This window comes from Lotus japonicus, chromosome 6, assembly GCF_012489685.1.
Source record: "Lotus japonicus ecotype B-129 chromosome 6, LjGifu_v1.2".
NCBI classification, from domain to species: Eukaryota; Viridiplantae; Streptophyta; class Magnoliopsida; order Fabales; family Fabaceae; genus Lotus; species Lotus japonicus.
This window is the reverse complement of record NC_080046.1, coordinates 66,898,331-66,918,163: the sequence shown is the minus strand read 5'-3', so window position 1 is coordinate 66,918,163 and position 19,833 is coordinate 66,898,331. Positions and strand designations below refer to the sequence as shown.

The 19,833-nt window shown below is 36.7% G+C and overlaps 4 protein-coding genes across 5 annotated transcripts; 3 read left to right on the top strand and 1 right to left on the bottom strand.

Annotated features, from left to right (window-relative positions):
• Positions 1-3,686: 3,686 nt before the first annotated feature.
• Positions 3,687-7,470, top strand: LOC130721858 (COP9 signalosome complex subunit 8). Of its 2 annotated transcripts, none has more exons than XM_057572440.1 (6): positions 3,687-3,843; positions 3,930-4,041; positions 4,162-4,241; positions 4,485-4,666; positions 5,333-5,440; positions 7,056-7,470. In XM_057572440.1, exons 2-6 carry the CDS (start codon positions 3,958-3,960, stop codon positions 7,193-7,195), a joined length of 594 nt encoding a protein of 197 aa, XP_057428423.1. In that variant the 5' UTR covers positions 3,687-3,843; positions 3,930-3,957; the 3' UTR covers positions 7,196-7,470. The 2 variants fall into 2 exon arrangements, with proteins under 2 accessions (XP_057428423.1, XP_057428424.1); XM_057572441.1 differs by having other exon boundaries at positions 3,754-3,849.
• Positions 7,471-10,938: 3,468 nt separating this feature from the next.
• Positions 10,939-12,287, bottom strand: LOC130723539 (fasciclin-like arabinogalactan protein 19). Its single transcript, XM_057574615.1, has one exon. It carries the CDS (start codon positions 12,105-12,107, stop codon positions 11,154-11,156), a length of 954 nt encoding a protein of 317 aa, XP_057430598.1. The 5' UTR covers positions 12,108-12,287; the 3' UTR covers positions 10,939-11,153.
• A 3,312-nt stretch (positions 12,288-15,599) lies between these two features.
• Positions 15,600-17,370, top strand: LOC130724433 (bZIP transcription factor 12-like). Its single transcript, XM_057575654.1, has 4 exons — positions 15,600-16,010; positions 16,092-16,163; positions 16,366-16,395; positions 17,073-17,370. Exons 1-4 carry the CDS (start codon positions 15,666-15,668, stop codon positions 17,151-17,153), a joined length of 528 nt encoding a protein of 175 aa, XP_057431637.1. The 5' UTR covers positions 15,600-15,665; the 3' UTR covers positions 17,154-17,370.
• A 226-nt stretch (positions 17,371-17,596) lies between these two features.
• LOC130724432 (BAHD acyltransferase BIA1-like) lies at positions 17,597-19,321 on the top strand. Its single transcript, XM_057575653.1, has one exon. It carries the CDS (start codon positions 17,840-17,842, stop codon positions 19,199-19,201), a length of 1,362 nt encoding a protein of 453 aa, XP_057431636.1. The 5' UTR covers positions 17,597-17,839; the 3' UTR covers positions 19,202-19,321.
• The last annotated feature ends 512 nt before the right edge of the window (positions 19,322-19,833 follow it).

Sequence of the window (19,833 nt, the reverse complement as noted above, 5' to 3'; positions counted from 1 at the left end):
TTTGGTGCTTTCATTATCGATCTCTTTCCTCCATTACATCAATGGTGCTCAGCTATGATCTGTTATCATCCATCCTTGCAGCACAACAAGATCCCAGATCCATTTTCTACGCCCATTCTTCACCTTCCTACCCTGCCATTAATGGTGGATTTTCAAGACCAATATGTGCAGATCCTTGGTTCCTGGATGAAGTATCATACCAGCACACCCAGCCACCTACAATCCCACCACAACCTCCTCCCACTCATTTTGCCCAACAGATTCCATGTTCACCACCCACCTCTTCACCCACGTTGAAACTCATCAAGTTCTCTGGATCGGCTCCAAATTTTTGGCTGCTAAACACAGAGTTGTATTTCCTACAGCACCCATGGCCACTGGAAACTCGCTTTGATTTTATTGCCCTGCATCTAGAGGGATTTGCCTTGACATGGTTCCAACTGTGGCGCCACCAACTTGATTCATGGGACAAATTCCGAGAAGTGTTCAAATTTCAGTTTATCACATGCAAATTTGAGCAAAATGGAGCCAGCAGATCTGGGAAATCTTCTTCAGTGTCCAACACATTACAACCCATGACAGCTCAGGCAGTGGAATCCAATGCTACACCAATGGCGAAGCCTCAGTTTAGCACTACCAGATCTTTGTTTGAGGCTGATACAACGATGGGTCACAAAGACAACCTTGAGAAAGTTGCGAACCAGAGAGGTGATTTAGGCAATGAGCCTACACTGGTGAAGAGCTCTGTTTCCACATCTGTGCATAGTCAACCAACCCAAGCTCTTACCTCCACTGTGGATCAGGATTCAATGGCAGTACCAGTGACTGATCCCAATACCTCATCTGGAGACAAATATGAGGAGACTTCATATGTGGACCATGACGACCCAAGGTGTGAGCACATTACGGCAGAGGAAAAGTATTCCCTGACTACACTTTCTATTGGTCACCATGTGTTTGACAAAATGCATGAGAAGAAGTTTAGGCATAACAATGTTGATGCTTATTTTGGGAAACGTTTTCTAATTGAATTACATGGAATTGTTATCACACCCTTTGATCCTGGAACTGTTCATTTACTTCCAACTTTGGGCAATGGTCACGTAGCTTCATTTGCTATTGAAGACCCAAAGTTGAGTTACCTACATCCTATTAAATTGCCCTCTATCACTCAGCCTGCTAAAGTTTTTCTCCAAATCAATCTTGGCTGGCTTGGTAGGCATTCACACTGCTTGGATTATTGGTTTATTACCGGTGTCCACACTCAGACTTCTACTAAGCATCTCATGTCAAATTGTTTCATCACAGACTTGGTCCCTTGTTCAATTTTTTCTAAAAATGGCATTGGTTCTAAGACTACACCCCAACTGTTTGATAAAATGCATGAGAGAAAACTATTTGACATAATGCATGAGTTGGAAGATAAAGAGAAACAAGTTGACTCTACTTATGCTCTTGACTCTCTTTTATTTAAGTTCTTGGCTAAACCTGGCTTGTTCATAATTTCTTTTGACCCGGGAATTTGTACTCACACTCTTAAGCTAGCATATGGGGCCTTAAATACATGTGTTGCTGGAGATTTCACATTAAATCACCTAGTGTTTGAGGAGTTGCTTGAGAAAGAGTTGGTGCAGAAAAATAATGAGGCTCAATTTGAAAAGCAAGTACATGATTATGATTACTATGACCCTGGACTTGTTGCTGTACATTCTATGTTGCCTTATGGTTACTCTTCAAATGGTGATAAGGGAGTATCATCTAGTTGTCAAGGATCTAGTATTCCTCACGCCATTCTTGGCTGGTTTTTCGATTCATGCGTTTGGCCTACACTATCTGTCAATGGCCTTTCTGATGAACTCCTTGCTGCTATGTTCACATCAGCTCAATTGGGTCATTCGTTTGATGCTGATTCAAGGCCTCAGACACTTGAATTTTTGGAGCTCACGTCTGATCAGATTGCCGCTAGAAGACATGCGCTACATGAATTTTATCCTCAATTATTTGACCCTGGAATCATAAACCTGGAACATTTGTGCCAAGTTGTTTTTCAATTATTAGCTGCATATCCACAGAGGCTACCACTTGGGGAACAAAGAAAAGATGAGATGAAGAGGTCTTTTAGAGAGGAATGGTTCATTATGGAAGTCCAACATCTCAATTTCAATCACGGCCAGTTTCCAGTGCAAGCTGCAAAAGCACATCCCACTCCTACGCCGGTGTCTTCACAAGAAATACTCAAATTCTATCTGTTTCAACCCTTATTGTGGAGAGATCTGACCCATGCATTTGTAGCCTTGCTGGAGCAAGTCAAGTGGATAGTACTCAATATATCAAATGTTGAGGTTGATTTGGCTATGTTTACTGGATCAAATGCAAGCACCATTACACAGTCTACTGTTACTTATGTGGGTCTTGCAACGTTGAGCTTGTTTGGACAATTCAACCCATATTCAATGATCCATTGCCTTCCCCACCTTTATTTCTGGATCATGGATTATTATTCTGATGGGTCAACACATGTATGGGTTCTCCAACACAGCTTGCTAGTGTGGCATTGGGTCAACAAATGTATGGTCTTTATGTGGCAATGTCACTCTACTGGTGTTAGCTTTATATGGCATAACATTGTTGTGGACAAGACCATTAGAGCACCTTTGGCAATAGGACGTGGCATTGGGACTTGTTTCTCTGAAATGGAATTAGACAATACATATTTAGTTTGTTCCATGTCAGAGTTCACTTCACAGACTCTGTACTCCTTTCATGGGCTTTGGCATAGCACTACACTTCTTGAGTGGATTCTTATTATTGCTTGGATAGTCTATTTCTCATCCTTGAGGACAAGGATGTTTTCAAGGGGATGGTAATGGTAGAGGGTTGCATGCTTAATGGGCTTCTATAACTACATCCTTTATGGGCCTCGAGTTACTAGGCCAAATATAATTAGTTAATATTATTTCTATGTTTATTTCTAGTTTGTTATTTAGATCATGTTCTAGAGTATTCTACTTTTTATGATGGTGCCACATGTAAGGTCACCTTTCATCCCTTAGAGTAGATAGTTAGTATAAGTTGTATGGTTTCCATTATGAAATATTAACAAGAAAATTGACAAAGTTTTATTTTATCTTCTTTTCTTTAGTTTTCTTTTGGTTTTCTTCCTTTGATTTTACTTGGTAGAGTTTCTCTCTACCAATTTGGTGCTTTCATTATCGATCTCTTTCCTCCATTACATCAATGGTGCTCAGCTATGATGTGTTATCATCCATCCTTGCAGCACAACAAGATCCCAGATCCATTTTCTACGCCCATTCTTCACCTTCCTACCCTGCCATTAATGGTGGATTTTCAAGACCAATATGTGCAGATCCTTGGTTCCTGGATGAAGTATCATACCAGCACACCCAGCCACCTACAATCCCACCACAACCTCCTCCCACTCATTTTGCCCAACAGATTCCATGTTCACCACCCACCTCTTCACCCACGTTGAAACTCATCAAGTTCTCTGGATCGGCTCCAAATTTACACACCCTAATCTATTTCTTAAAGGGGTATGTATATAAAATTATAAAATTATAAATAGTAAAAAGTGTGCAAAGATAAGATACAATCCTCAGTGATGGGTTGCATTACAATGCAACTGGGCTTACTACCGATCTTATATGGGCTGACTCATGGGCCTTACACTTTCTTGGGTTCTCAGTTTGAGCAAGGTAAAAACGACGTCGTTAGCGTAGATGATACTCTAGTTATACAGAAGAGTAGAAACCGTTCTCACTAGGAGTTGGAGAAGGTGGAACCAGTTGTGGTTTTCTCCTCCGTCGTCGTCGTCGAATCAAGGTATGGGTATGACTTCGCCAATGCCGTGTTAGGTTTCCCATTCCTAACTTGTACCGTGTTATTCATTGTTCGATTCATATTTACAGGGTTCAGGGATAGCGAATTTTGAGAGTGATGGATTTGTCGACGGTGACGGCGGCGTTGGCATCGAAATCGTACGACAAGGTTGCTGATATCTGCGATAATCTCATGCTTCAGGTACCTATCTATTTCACTTCACTTATCTCTCTCTCTTTGTTACTGCTTCTTCCTTTCCTTAGGGTTGTTTTTTGTTATTCTCATGGCTTCGCTTAACCCTTTACTCACTCAATCACTCAGGTTGCAACAGATGGCATTGGTTACCATGACGACTGGCCCTACGCCATTCATCTTCTCTCTCACTTTTATGTGAATGACATGTATTTTCCTCTCTATTTAATTCAATTACTCATGTTTTTGGTTCTTGGGGGGTTATATTACTTGTCAAATTACACTAATTTGTTGTTTGACTGGCATATTTGTCATGAAATAATCTCTGATTTACAATTTGCAATTTGTTTAAATCAATTTTGAAGTGCTGGGGTTGGTTGTGTCCTGCGAATTTATTTAGTTTCTGTTTTTAGAGTTGTCATGTTTGTTTGATGTTGTGATATTGCTTGCAGCAATAGCGCTCGTTTTCTTTGGAAATCAATACCTTCCTCAATCAAAGAAAACAAGCCTGAAGTCACTGCTGTGTGGAGGATTGGCCAGAAGCTTTGGTTGCGTGACTATGCTGGAGTGCATGAGGCAATTCGCGGCTTTGACTGGAGCCAGGAACTCCAAGGATTTGTTGCTGCTTTCTCAGGCAAGCTTTTTTAATATTCTTTGCCTTCCCGGTTTAGCATAGTTACATAAGTTATGATGAAATTCTTGCATGTTTGTTTTAGTTAAGGCTTGAATCTACTCACTTTATCTTCAATTTGAAAATCTTCTTAACAATCTAACTAGATAGATATCAATTCAGTTTATTTGTTGGACTAAAGCAGTGAAGCTGTTAACATAGATTTCTACTTGATCAAAATGTTGCCCTTACTTTCATTTATAACCTATTACACGTTACCTTTTACATTGTTAGACTATATGTTGTTCTGAAACTAAGTTGGCCATTCTGTGTGGGTGAATCATTAACGCGTGGATGTGTTATTCATTTATTCTATATTGTTGGTTATATGCAGTTTTAGATGTACAACGTAAAGAAAGCTACATGTGGCCTTAGTATGTTTGCTATGAATATGAATGTTACCTTTTGGCTAATTTTAGAATGAGTTTGATGAAAACAAATTGTATTGTAGTTTACACTTGGAGGATTAGGGATTAAACACCTTTTAAGATTTGACTTCCCTTTCCCTTTAAGTTTATTGCCTTTGGATTGCTTTCCTAGATAGTTTGAGATCACAAGTATTTTGCATCTATATTTTTTCCAAAGATGTTTAGTACAGTTTTGATATTAATACTAGTAAGCTTTTTCCAGAACTTTACACAAAGGAGATGTTTCAGCTGCTCCTCTCTGCCTATTCTACAATAAGCATTGCAGATGCTGCTTTATTTTTGGGAATGAATGAGGATGATGCTACAAGTTGTAAGTAATTTTATGTTCATCTTTGATTGAAACATTGCATATCTATTTCTGATTTATTGTCTCTTGGTCCAGACACATGTAATTGGTTGACATTATTGAATTTTAACATTAAACAACATGCACAAGCAATCCATGTTTTTTGTTTTATGTGGCCAGCAATTACATAAATTGCGAATACATGAATTCAGACTAATTATCTCGTGCTATATCTAAAAACAAGCATTATTTCTGCATGAATATATGAAACATATTTATCTAATCCCTAGCACCTGTCCTTTCTTGAGAACCCTCAGGCAGTTTGGGTTGAATAAACTCCTTTGAATCTTGCCCTTAAATAGTTCCTATGAAAGGCGGACTCAGATACTTTTTATGACTGTTTAGTAATAGAGGTCCAACTCTCCATCTTCTCCCTTTTGCTACTGACTGAATATTGGCTGCATGTAACTAAAAGCCTTATCTTGTATACACTGTATGGCACGTCGATAACACTTCACGATGATATGCTTTGTTAATAGGATAGCCAATAAAAGTACCTTCTAAGGTTGACCAGGCTCCATGTTGTTATTGTAGTTTTAAAAATTTGGACAGGACTGGTTGGTTCAACCAAAAAACTGGTGAACTACATAGGTGTCTAGTCTCGTCAACCCAAAAGACTGGTTGATTATAAACCCAAAAGACCGGTTGATTATAAACCCAAAAGACTGGTTGATTATAAAATCAGTGAACCTCAATAAAGAGATAATTTAATCAGTCCATAATTAGGGAAAACTGGATAAAATCTAGTGGTAAAAAAGCGTCTTGGACTAGCCAGATTTGTATTTTTTTAATTTAAACAAAATATATAAAGATTTAATGTCAAGTAACAAAGACCGATATATATGGAATCATGGATTGTTGTCATCTGTCTTCATATTGTATTTGTTTAGCTCAATTTAGCTTAATTTCTGAACATTTTGTGATAGTTCATTACATGATGTTATATAATATTAAATGAATATATATCTAACTATCCCGATTCAATCATATTTTAACCTAACCTTAAACCAGTGTCTTATCCAGTTCAATGACCGGTTTAACTTTTTAAGCACTTGCAACCAGGGTTAAAGTTATGTAGATATAGTTAAAAGTCTTCTGTTTTAGTGTTATGCATGCTAGATATTTATTATTATAGTTTCTCAATATAATCTGTACCTCATAACTGTTTTACATTTATATTGTTTGAGACTGCCTGTGGTGGTTTTGTTTGGGTTTAGAATTGAATAGAATTGGTATTTGGTTTTTCATACACAGCACTGGCTTAATTTGAGAATAACTTCCTTGAAAACAGACTGATTAAAGGAGAAAAGAATGGGAGTGGGAACCAAAGAGGGAGGAATGAAAAGAAGGAAAATATTAGAACTTCCTTGTCATAATCAAATATTGCCAATTTAAACTTGATTGTGTCAATTTGGTTATCATAAGCAACGAAGCTATATATAATGTTGCAACTTCCACTTGCGTAGTCTTGTTTTTGCTGGCTTTTGAAATATTTCCGTGAGGATTACATTATATCATAACTATATACTGCTCCCTCTACATGTTATCATTGTTGACATTTTCGGTTGTATAATTGCAGATGTACAACAGCAAGGTTGGACTGTGGACTCTGCGTCCCGGATGCTTACGGTGAAGAAGCAACCTGTCGTGACAGAGCAGAAACTAGATCCTAGTAAATTGCAGCGATTGACAGAATATGTCTTCCATCTCGAGCATTGAAGCTTTCAATCTTGTGAAGGAATTGAACGATTTATTTTCTGAAGTCTTCCTTTTGAGTCTGATAAATCTTACTTTTTATGTTCTTCAAAGTGCATGGAAGTGTGTACATTCTGTTTCATAATTTTGGATTATGTGAAATTCGCCTAATTAGCTCATAGCCTCAGTAGTTACTGAACATGCCACTCTCTTGTAATAGTGGAACAGATAACTTTTATATTTGCTTATTATACCTGCTTTTGAGAAATAAGTGTCTGTATATTCTGATTTGTGCTGAATATTTAGTCATTAGAGCTAATCTTTTAATTGTAGCACAATGCCAATAATTAATATGCATTAACACTGTAGTTGGATTAGGATTCCTGCTTCCCAGTGCATTATCAATAGGAAATGGAACCTGTTATCGAGTTGAATCTAAGAAACAACTCCACTTCAGTTTCTTCTTACACTAATACCGTTCTTGATTAGAACAACGCCAAACTTACCTTAGGTAAATGATCATCACAAGCTTGTAATCTGTAAACCGATATATATATATATATATATATATATATATATTATAAACTAGATTGCATCTACAAATTAGGAGCCTCTAACTCACATTTAACTTTATTCTTTGTTCTATTCAGAACTCAGATTGGGGGGTTTCTTACCGAGAATGTCATAAAGTTAGAAAAGATCCATGGTTAAAAAATTAATTTTCCATAACCGACCTTAGCTTTCCTGTTCTCAATTTACGATGGGCGGTGTAAGAAAAATTTATTCGTTACTGGGAATCATGCTTTAATATATGCAGTATTCAGAATCATATGCAATGCTTCTGGAAATTTCTGAGTAACCAAAAAAGCTTGAAACCATGCTAAAGTCACTAAGATCATCATATATACATACTTATAAACACACTGATCAGGAACTTGAAATCTCTAATATGAAGTTAGCTTCTAACACAAGTCAAGATGTTCATCTTACTTTCCTCACTTTAGATGGAGGCTCATGGAAAACTACAGGCTCTGTAACTAGATATAAATCTCTGATGTAGCGATACCTCTTGTTTCTCCTTTTCAAGCATTCATCTTCTTCTATATCTGCCAACACATCCTCAATCACATCACTGGATGATGGTGATAGTGATGGTGGTGATTCATCATGATCATCATCAACGTTGCTTTGTTGTGGCTTCCACTGCACGCTGGAGCTGTTGTCGTCGGAGTAGGCGGTGGTAGAACCTGTTGTGATGCTGTTGCTGAGTTGTATGAGGTTTCTCGCAGCCTCAATCTCCGTTTGAGAGAACAAGGATTTTTTGTTTTCGCGTCGTCGTGCCATGGTTGAAGAAGACAGAAAGAAACAGAGAAGAACGAGGTAATTTTATAGGGTTTGTAATTGTAACTGTCATATATACATACGTGTTCCCTTTACTTATCTCTTTCTTTTTTTCTTTTCTATTTTTATTTTTTTTACATTTAAAGTAGTATTTATTTATTTGCTAATTTTGGTTTAGGGTGGTTTTTATTATTTTGATATCATTCATTTATATCTCCGTCACCGTCATGCTTTTCTATATTTAAGCCACACGCTAACGTGTTGGGTGCTAAAACATGATTCACCAAGCTATCTTAGCTTGCTTATCCTTCATTGATAAGGTTTTGACTTACTATAGCAGCAATTTTCTTAAATTGAAGGTTAAAATTAGGACTTAATTTTTTGGTAGTAAAAAATAAGCTTAATACAAAATTAAAATTAATCAAATTTCAAATTTTTTACAACAAAATTATCCTATTATCTATATTTATTTGTTTTTTTTTTATGCATAGGAAAGAAGTTCTAATATATTTATGAATTTCTTTTCAAAAAAAAATAGTGAATTTATTATATTTAGCTTCATGAAAAACATATATAGATAATAATATTGTATCCGGTTAAATTATATATTATTTGTTTTAATTGTGGAAATTTTTCATTGAAAAGGAATGTCCTTTTACCTATTTTTTATAAGATTCCTTTTCTCTTTAATAGCTTTTTTTCCTTTTTTTCTTCTTAAAATAAACTAATGTTAAGAAAGCCGGTTTTTTTTATTAAGTGAATTGCATTAACATAAGATAAGAACTTTTCCGATGTATCGAAAAAAAGAGAAGAACATGAGACTAATACGTACATCACGATAGATAAGAGACTTATGATTCGGATGGACCTTCTTAGTCCAAATAAATTTTTAAAAAGAAAAAACTTTCTTAGCCAACTATATATAGCACTATTTGTTCAAAAAAATCACAGCATTATTGCCACTTTTACACATAAAAGAAATCTCAACAAAATCAAAATTACAAACAAAACCATTTTTATTGATATAAAAGGAAATGGTATTGAAATTATAGAATCGTATAGGTCCTTTTCTAGTAATTTGAATCCAAAATAAGTTTTACTAATATTAAGTTTTCGTGCTAGACAAGGCATTTGATAACAATTTCTATCCAAGTATAAAAAAAATATACACCCTCAACTAATCATATTTTAAATCAAATTTTAAAAGATTTACAATTTTGTTAAAGAATTTAATATATATATATATATATATATATATATATATACAAAATTTGTAAAGAGTTCTATACATGTATTCAATCATATATTTTTGATAGGTTAAAAAAAATCATATATTTTTCTTTTTCTAATTTAAATACTTCTAAATTTAATTACAATCTTGATAAATTAATAAATTTTAATTAGATAAAAACTTTTCTACCGTGTCAATACATAATAATTAAACTCAAAATCTTGTAAAAAAAAACAAACTCAAAATCCAATTACTGAATAGTATTATTAGTATTTTACAACTGGATTTCAAAAAGAATGAAGCATTTTTCTTATCACTATCAAGAATGTTACATGGCGTCTCTTCTTTTAGCATAGATTATTCACGATTAGTAGTGACTAATTTCTCTTGCCGCAAGTGATCACACTAATTGATAAATGGTTGGCAATGCAATGCGTTCTATTTCCATAGGTGAGGCCAGCCTCCGTCCTCATGAACAAAAGAACGGGTGAACTAACCACTACAATAAATATGGTGCTTCAAGGACACCGATTACTGTACAAAAGTGGAGTTTTATTGTATTCAATATAATCAATGAATTAAAAATTATCGGAAGAGTAAAAATTATAGTTTTAATAAAAAGAAGTCTATTTGGATATTTCGATTTACTTTACGAATTTTTTTTTACCAAAAAAATCATTACGAGTTTTTTTATTGAGACGAGTAAGGTTTGCAATTTCATGCCTCTTTCTATGTTCTTCTCCCATTGTACACTTTGAGAAGCTTTCCTTCGTAGAGAACAACCTTTTGCACATCAGCCACAACTATTTTTTTCTTCACTTTTGAAAGCACTAAGAATGTTACCAAATATTCTCAATTCTTAAAGTTGGCCAAAATGGTCTTTAAAAGCAAGTAGAAATCACAGTCATATACTTTTTCCTTTGTCATTCTTTCTACACTCATGAGAAAGAAAGTAAGGAAAAGCAGAAAAGCATGAGATAGGATGAGATACAATGGAGAAAAAAAAATGTTTAGAAATAGTTGCAAATATTTGAAATAGGAATAAAAGGAATTTTGAATTAATCATATGAGGTAGGGCAGGTCATGATGTGACACATGCAAATTATGCTACACCAGATATTGAAATAGAGCAAATTGTGGACAATAACTATGCACATGTAAATGAAAATGCAGACAGGGATTATCCAATATAAGATATACCAACAAATCAAAGTTTCTGGATTTTGCAATGATTCTAATTACAAGTAATTAACAACTATTGTCAACTATTTCTATTTGCTAGACTCTGAAATTTCAAACAACTTGAATGTTACAGCAAAAAAGATGAAAGCAATTCAATCTGTACCCTTTTTCAGCAATTGAATGATGAACAGTCAATCCAATTTTATTAGTACCAATTAAGCAAGCTCATCAAGTTGCATAGCAATGCATGTAATCTTCCAATTCAATTCCAACGTCATGATCATGATGATTCTCACACTTTCTCAAGCCTTCCATCTCGCTCTCTATCGAAGTAACCCTGCCTTCCTCCAAGCCCGCAGGAGTCGGGGCCGCCGCATCGGAATATCCCTCCGGCGACAAAGATATTGCCGAATCTGGAATGCTCGGAGCCCAAACCACCGGCGTCACTGCAGGGGAATCGCCAACCGTCCAATCAGCTTCAGGCTCCGGAGAAGCATCATTAACCACTCCAATTTCCGGTGCCGGAGGATGAAAACCCCTCCGGATTCCGAAATTGAACGGAATCGGACCAAGATTCTCCGGCGACGACACAGGCCCGAATCTTGGAGAGAAATACAGAGTACCAGCAGGGGAAGGCACCGGCACCGGCAGAGACGCCGCCGAGAGAGGATTCTCAGATCGAAGGCTGAGGCTTCCTGCGAGACCGTGAACGGCGACGTGCCGACCGTAAAAGAGGCCGGGGACAGCAACATCGACTCCGGCGACAGCGATGCTATACGAGGAACGGCGGCGCGTGAGATGGAGCCGGCGATTGGGTAGGAGAGTGGGAAAAGTGTAGCCGTTGGGAAGGCGGCGGAGCTCGGCGAGGGAGAGGCGGCGAGGAACGACGTGGAAGCGGAGAGTTTCAGTGTAAGACGACGCCGTTTGAGAAATGTCGAGGGCGAAGAGGGAAGCATCGGTGGGAGCGAAGAAGGTGAAGGAGTTGGTGTCGTTTGAAAGAAGGTGGAATTGGAGATCAGAGGTGACGATTGCGTTGCAGAAGAGGTCGTACCCTGTGGCTCGTAGGGTGTCAAGCATGGAATCAAACTCTCTGATCGGTATGCACGTGACGGTGACGACGGCGTTAGAAACCGCCAGCACCACCGTTAACATCCACACGGCGTGGAAAATCCCGCACCTCATTTCAAGAAAGAACTCCAAGATGGTGGTTGGTTGGTTAGTCGTTTTGGCGGTAAGTAAATTCGTAAATGCTCCTTCCTACACACTTTTACTTTTCCTGCTTTTATATTGCGAAATTGACACTCTTCTTCTTTCTATTTTGGGCTTGACTTAATGGGCTTTGAGTTTTAGGGCTTTGTGAAGTGTTTCAGGATGAGAGATGATAACCCAACAATATTAATGGTGTGGTAAAATATGAAGCCCCTTGATGCTTGTCTTGGCGAGAGGAAAAGTTGATGAAGAAAATTTCGAAATCAAGTGATTTGAAAATGGGGTGAAAAGGGATTTTTTTAACCATAAATTTGGCTAAAAGATCATTGAAAAATGTCATGCTTAACGCGACGACTTATGGTCAAAAGAAAATTTACACAAAATATGAGGATTTTAAAGTTAGTGTTCGTCTCAAAATGAAATCGGGTATACAATAAAACAAAGGAACTCATAGTTTGAAGATTCCGTAATCCAATGATTGATTATAAGCATTACAAAGCGCTACAAGGATCGATCAACACTCTTGATAAGTTTTTTTTTTTGTTTTTTGACATAACACTCTTGATAAGTTAAAAGTGAATTATCTCATAAACTCTAGAGAACACCATTCTCTTACAAAGAGTTTCTCCCTTTTACAAGTCAATAAGCTCAATATCAAAATCTGATTTCGAAAAGCTTGTGTGTGCCTTTTTATAGACAACACCTTACAAGTTTGCTTAGACTTGACTAAACTGAAATTCCTTGCGATTAAACTCAAATTAGCTTACTGAATCAGACAACCTCTAATAAAAAGTTTTACATTATCCATAAATAAAAGTTAAACTCATTAGAAAATAGAACTATGCATTAATAGAACTGAACTTTATGCAATTGAATTGAACTTTAACATCATGTATATAAATGGTGAAATAATAACAACAAAAATACCTGGAGAGAGATTCAAGCTTCACCTACAATACTCCTCTATACACAATTAAAAAAAATTAAGAAAATTTGACCAATTTTTTTTTGTAGGAAACAGGTACTTGACAATTTGTGACGTGTTGTGTCGGCTGGGGACGGCAAACGGAAAACGGGGCAATGAAAGTAGTGACGCAACACAATAAAACGAAGCATCACCTTTTTCTGTTGCTGCACAGCAACTACAGTTTCTTCTCCAATACTTTATCTTCTTGTCTCTTAATGACTATGACCTCCAAATAATTAATGAATATTGACTGATGAGTGTTTTAAGAATTTTTTTTCATCGGAATGTTTAAGAAGAATGCTACTTTAAAGACATTTAAAGTATTGTAATAAAAAAATAAAATAATTTAATTAAAAAGTCATGTTTTAAGAATGCTACTTTTTTTTTCACCAAGTTTAAGTAGCCCAACAATAATATATACACACCTTCTTTTTTATACAATTCATTTTCATATATTTTTATTTTTATCTCTCCTCTTATTTAGGGTTGGCAATGGGCTCCGTGGGTGCGGGTGTGGTCATTCCCACACCCGAACCCGAACTTAACACCTAAACCCAAACTCAAACTCATACCCAATATGGGTGCAAAAATTAAACCAAAATCCAAAACCCGATGTGAGTACCGAACCCGCAAAAAACTCAAATACCTGATCCGGAAACAACATGAACATAATCATCATTTTTCCAATAAAAAGGAAAAATTATAGTTCATGAATATAAGCTGATAAAAAACATAATTCATGGATTTATAAACATCTCAATTCTAAATGTCTAATTAAACTTCATTCTTCAATATTCTTCTAATTAAACTTTTCGGTCGAAGTTTTCAACAAATAACAACAACCACAAATAATATAACAAAATAAAAAAACAACCACAAATTCAGGTTTGGGGTTGGGTTTGGGTGCAAGTTTAATCAATCTCACACCTAAACCCAAAAAAATCGGGTTTCGCCCGAAATTTCGGGTTAAGTTCGGATAGGACCCCGTTTGTTTGAGTTTTCTTGCCATCTCTACTCTTATTATCTATAACATCTTATATTTTATCTCTCCTATTTTTTCTTTTCTTTCTATCTCTCTCCTCCTTTTACCTCATTTTGAGGTGTGAACAAATAATTATTCTTAAGTAACCTAATATACTCTATTTTTATTCACTAATCTAAAACAAAATGAAATTGCGAAAGGAAAGGTTATACTTAATGAGAACATGATTTCAAAAAAAAAAAAGAGAACACATTGATGATTTGTTTGCATATGCCGACTCTCTTGTTACAAGAATGATTCGACCAAAAAAATAAAAAAAAATGATTTATTAAGGCTACCGAACTTGTCAAGAATTCAACAATAATCAATAACTTGTTGGATTGGAATCTTCCATGCTGTCCATGATCCATGTTTTCTTCTTTGAGCTTTTGTGAAAAGTTACTAGGTGGTCCCACTAAGTATATTAATGAACTTTTTCTTGAGAGTACATTTTGATTGTTGGTGAAATAAGTAACTATCCCTAGCAAGTGGCAAACTGGCAATATTAGAATCAGTGATTTTCAGATGTAAAAAAAATCCGTACACTGCTCCAATTCTGCTTCACATTAGCAAATTTCATTATTCCCATAATAAACTTTATTTTTTTTTCTTTCATTAAGTAACAAAAATATCCTCACATATTTTAATATCTATTTCTTAAAACTATTCTTCATTAAATTTATTAACAGTATATATTTTGTATTTTAGCATTGTATCATAATATTATTATGAAATAAAATGAGAATATTTTCAATTAAGTGGTCTTGAGGCTTTTGATAAGAGAGAAATTAATCAAGACTTTGGTAATAACTTTTTACTTTCATACATTTGTCCCAATACATTTTATTTAAGAAATTAAGGGTGATTGCATTTTTTATTTTATTTTCTATCTATATCCAAATTAGGCTTGATGCAGGTTGGATACTTGTGTTTCAGATTGTACTAATGTGGTGGAGGTCCTCCACAACCGTGTTAATGTAGACACTTCTTGGGTAAAGGACACCATTAGCAGACTCAAAGTGATAATCAATTGAAATTGGTATATGTCCATGTTGCAGATATGTTGGTCCGGCAAGCCTCTAGATATGAATCTCCTCAATGTATGTGGAGACTTCCACCCTCTAGCTTGATAGCATCTCTATGTGAAGATGGTGTGGGGTAATTTGCTGTTTTTTCTATTTCCTCGTGTAAACAAAAAAAAAGGCTTCATGTGAATAAATGAGTTGTTGGTTTGAGTGGTACATGTTTGATGTAAACGTTCCAACTCGAACAAGATTGTCTCTAATTCTATGTACTTTATGGACACTGCCCAAAATTCAAAACCCAAATTAAAATTATTCATGCTTTGTGAAATACTTTAGTTAGGTTAGTTATATTGGTCTTAACAACTCTTGAAAGAAACCTATGAAAAAATTAATAGGGTAGAATATTATATTATATTTTACAAAATGACATAGACTATATAAACAAAAGAAACAGGGTAGTTGTGGTCGGAGGAGAGAAAGAGAAGAGAAGGGAGATTGAGTGTGTGTTGTTTGTCGTCATGGCGTCGTCGAAGGTGGATCTGGAACAACACTGTTCTCTTTCAGTTTCAGGTGACGAGATTTGGGAAGACATCGTTGGTGCCACTGATCAACACATCACGCTCGAGGATTTCTTAACCAAGTCTGTCCCTGTCGACACAGATGACGCCACCACCCACAACAAGAACGAAATGTATCTTCCTCAATCGGCCAACGGGCATGAATCAGCCAAGAAATTAGTCCCACATGGAAGGGGAAAGAGGAGGGTTGTGGAGGAACAGCCACTTGATAAGGCCACTCTTCAGAAACAGAGGAGGATGATCAAGAACAGAGAATCTGCTGCTAGGTCCAGAGAACGCAAGCAGGTACGGTACCTAATTCAATTTAATTGATCCTTTTCACTCTCTCTAAATTAATTTGATCCATGGTGTTAATTTCATTCACAGGCTTACACACTTGAGCTAGAGGCTCTGGTTACTCATCTGGAGGAAGAGAATGCACAATTGTTGAGGGAAGAGGTATGTAATTGGGATGTGGATGAAATATTTGTTGAAGGAATGTTCTTTCTTTTTCATAGGTCGTCCATGACCGGCCCTGTATATTTGGTTTACATTAAATAAATTATAGTTGACCAAAAACATATTATATGCTTTTTAAATATTCATCTTTAACTGTTAATTAATCGTGATTAACTCTTAATTATCTTTAATTTGCATGCAGGCTGATAAGAACAGACTGAGGTTTAAGCAGGTGAGTAGCAATTCTGCTAACTTTCTGGTTCAATCTAGCTGATAAGTGAATTGGCATAACTCTTGTATTTGACCTGATTTAACTGAAATTTCATGCAATAGTATTCTTTCAGTGAATAAGTAGAATTCTATTTGTTGTTTTTATAATAATGAACTCATTGGTAACCAGAAGCTCAGGTTGATATTAAGAATGAAAAGTATATGAAATTTCAGCTAAATCAAGTTTCCAGGTATTAGTATGAGAAAAAATAGCTAACTTTATCATCTACATAAAAACTTCAATTAGATTTGGGTAAAAGTAGAAGTTTCATGTGGTTAGCTTCCATTCAACATTATGATTACATATTTAATCCCTATATTTCCTCTTTTTTGGGATGAACTGCCCTCAAATGACATAATTCCTTGTTTTTCGAGTTTTAATGACCATTCATTTGAAAATCATCCTACAAACAACTAATTCTAAAACTAAAATCAATTCTAAGTAAAAGCTTATGAGAATAGCTTCTAAGTCATATAATTGCTTCTGAAAAAGTTAAGCTGCTCTAAACATGCTACCACTCTCCTTGTTGTGATTTTGGTCTTTGAACTTTAAATATATAGCAGACTAGTTCACTATTTCTTATTGATTTCTGATAACAATTCAATCTCTTTCTCTCTTTTCTGAATTTCTTTCTGCAGCTGATGGAGTGCCTCATTCCAGTTGTGGAGAAGCGTAAACCAAGACAAATGCTTAGGAGGGTGAATTCAGTGCAATGGTGAATTGGTGATGTTGATCTGTTTGTCTAATTTTTATGTCCTGGTGTAGATACCGATCAAATGGAGCTAGATAGTATTAGTTATTACAGAAGAAAAAAAAAATTGAGAAGAGGTTTAGAAGCTGATTTTACATACATGTAGCTTTGCTGGTTATTGTCTTGGAATTGTATAGGGGAAATAGCAGCAGTCACATAATTCAACTAATTTGATTCGTGCTGAAGTTCACTATTGATCATCCATTGCTTGTGGGAAAACTAATTTAGTTCTGAAGTTGAAATGAAAATGTGTGTGCGTGTTAATTAAGTCAATGTTTCTGTTGGTTTGGTTCACTATTAATCCACATGTTCCTGTTGGTTTGGTTCACTATTAATCCACATGTTTAGGCTATAAGAATTCAGAAGTGTTGCTGCCTATTTATGAATTTGGAGTAGGTATGCATCACAGTCTCTCACATTGACATTATATAATACAATTTTGATATATTAACACCATATTTCATCTTTTATCTCATTTCCACAAAAAAATTATCTTCTTATCCCTAATCATTTTCTCGAGCTTCATCATATTATTCATTTCACTCTCTTCTCTTCATATCTATCTCTACGTGTGAGTGTGTTACACGTGTGTAGATATAATTTTTCTATAAGTAAGAGAAGAGTAAGAAAAGAAAAACAGAAGACACAACAAAAATGAGTGGAACTAGTGGTAACATAGAATTTGAGATATTACACAGAAAATGCATCAAACCCTCCACACCCACACTATCACACTTGAAAACCTTCAAACTCTCACTGCTTGACCAGCTTTCACCTGACATCCATGGCAACATCACCTTCTTCTTCAACAATTCTCATTCTCATTCTCAATTCTCCACCAACTCCCAACTCCTTCAAACCTCCCTCTCCCAAACTCTCACCCTTTTCTACCCTCTCGCCGGACGCCTCCACCACCCTGCCACCGCCATCAACTGCAACGACCACGGTGCCTTCTTTATCGAAGCTCAAACCACCACCACCCTCTCCGACCTCCTCACCAACCCCCATTTCAACACCCTTGAATCCCTCATCCCCTCCACCGATGAAGAAACCGTCGCAATGTCCAACGGCTCCATGCTCCTTATCCGCTTCACCTTGTTCGGTTGCGGCGGCACCGCCGTCTCCATATCCCTCACCCACAAGATAGCCGATTTCTCCGCCCTCATCACGCTACTCAAAACCTGGACCGCCGTGTGCGGCGGAGCCACCGAGCTACCTGCCCCTGAACTCACCGCCGGCGCCGTCTTATTCCCTCAGAGGGAGATTCCGGGCATGTCAGCCTCCGTGATCACCGTCGCCGGGAAATTCGCCGCGAGAAGGTTCATTTTCAACGCATCCAAGGTTGACGAGCTGAAAAATAGAGTCAAAGTCGCACTCCAAAGCGCCGTCGTTGGAGGCGGTGCTGCTTTTCACGCGTCGAGGGTGGAGGTGGTGCTCGCGCTCATTTGGAGGTGTGCTCTGTTAGCAGCTTCCTGCTCCTCCAAAACGGTGTCATCGTTCAGGCCTTCTGCTCTGTTCCAGGCAGTGAACCTCCGTCCCCGGATGGAGCCGGCGGTTTCCGACACCGCTGTGGGGAACTTCGTGTGGCCGTTCGCGGTGACGGTGGAGGAGGAGAGTCACTTGGAGTTGCATGAGATGGTGTGGAGAATGAGGGAAGCTATGAAGGAGTTTCTTGAGACCAAGGCAGGGAGGTTCAGAGAGGAAGGTGGTTTTGAAGTGGTGATGGAGTGTCTGAAAGAGAGGGCTCTGCTTTTGAATAGGAACAACAAGGACATTGTTGTTTATAAGTGTACCAGTTGGTGTAAGTTTCCTCTGCTTGGACTAGATTTTGGGTGGGGGAAACCTGTGTGGAGTTGCAGTGTGAATAATTTGGTGAGTAACACCATTGCATTGATGGATACCAAGGATGGTGGAGTTGAAGCTTGTGTCACACTGAGTGAGGAAGAGATGGACTTATTTCAACAAGATGAGCACCTGCTACAATATGCTCTGCTTAATCCTGGTGTTATAATCTGATTAGAGAATGGATGATTAGATATTAATCACCTAAGCTAAGATCATGTTGTTTGTTATGATTTGATATTCTTGATCAATCTGATGTAATTATGAATGTAATATACATATTTTCATATCTTAGTTTAAGGTTACTACATACAATGCTGAGATTATGAATGTTGTTAGAGCAGCAACGAGCAAACAGTCAAGAGTAGAGAGAAACACACGAAAGTTTGTTCACGCAGTTCAGTCAAATTGCCTATGTCTGCGACTATAGAGCAGCTATAGTTCTGTTTATTGATTCTCTTTTGAATATAATAATTAGGTTACAATATTACAAGCTTATATAGGGATACTAATGATCCGGATTACAATAATACTCCTAATGACACTTCGCGGGTCACATTAACTTGTACACGGACCGCGATCCATTGCCCATGTGACACCACCTGTGAGCCATACTCAACAAATGTTTTCCACAAAGTTGATTTAAATTGAAGTGTATGTAGCATTTTATGAATTTCATAATACTTGTTAATTTCAATCAAGTAACCGAAATATTTTATCTACATAACTTGTCAAACTCTCCCAAGAAATATGGCAAAGTTACCTCTTGGTTCAATAATTCAGGCTTAGGCCCATACTTTGATTGA

Bases quoted from the DNA above. Each gene is read 5' to 3' on its own strand.
- LOC130721858 (XM_057572440.1), top strand. From the start codon at position 3,958: ATGGATTTGTCGACGGTGACGGCGGCGTTGGCATCGAAATCGTACGAC. The intron at 4,042-4,161 runs GTACCTATCTAT...TCAATCACTCAG, and splicing joins GCGATAATCTCATGCTTCAG to GTTGCAACAGATGGCATTGG. The intron at 4,667-5,332 runs GCAAGCTTTTTT...AGCTTTTTCCAG, and splicing joins ATTTGTTGCTGCTTTCTCAG to AACTTTACACAAAGGAGATG.
- LOC130723539 (XM_057574615.1), bottom strand. From the start codon at position 12,107: ATGAGGTGCGGGATTTTCCACGCCGTGTGGATGTTAACGGTGGTGCTG.
- LOC130724433 (XM_057575654.1), top strand. From the start codon at position 15,666: ATGGCGTCGTCGAAGGTGGATCTGGAACAACACTGTTCTCTTTCAGTT. The intron at 16,011-16,091 runs GTACGGTACCTA...TTTCATTCACAG, and splicing joins GGTCCAGAGAACGCAAGCAG to GCTTACACACTTGAGCTAGA. The intron at 16,164-16,365 runs GTATGTAATTGG...ATTTGCATGCAG, and splicing joins CACAATTGTTGAGGGAAGAG to GCTGATAAGAACAGACTGAG.
- LOC130724432 (XM_057575653.1), top strand. From the start codon at position 17,840: ATGAGTGGAACTAGTGGTAACATAGAATTTGAGATATTACACAGAAAA.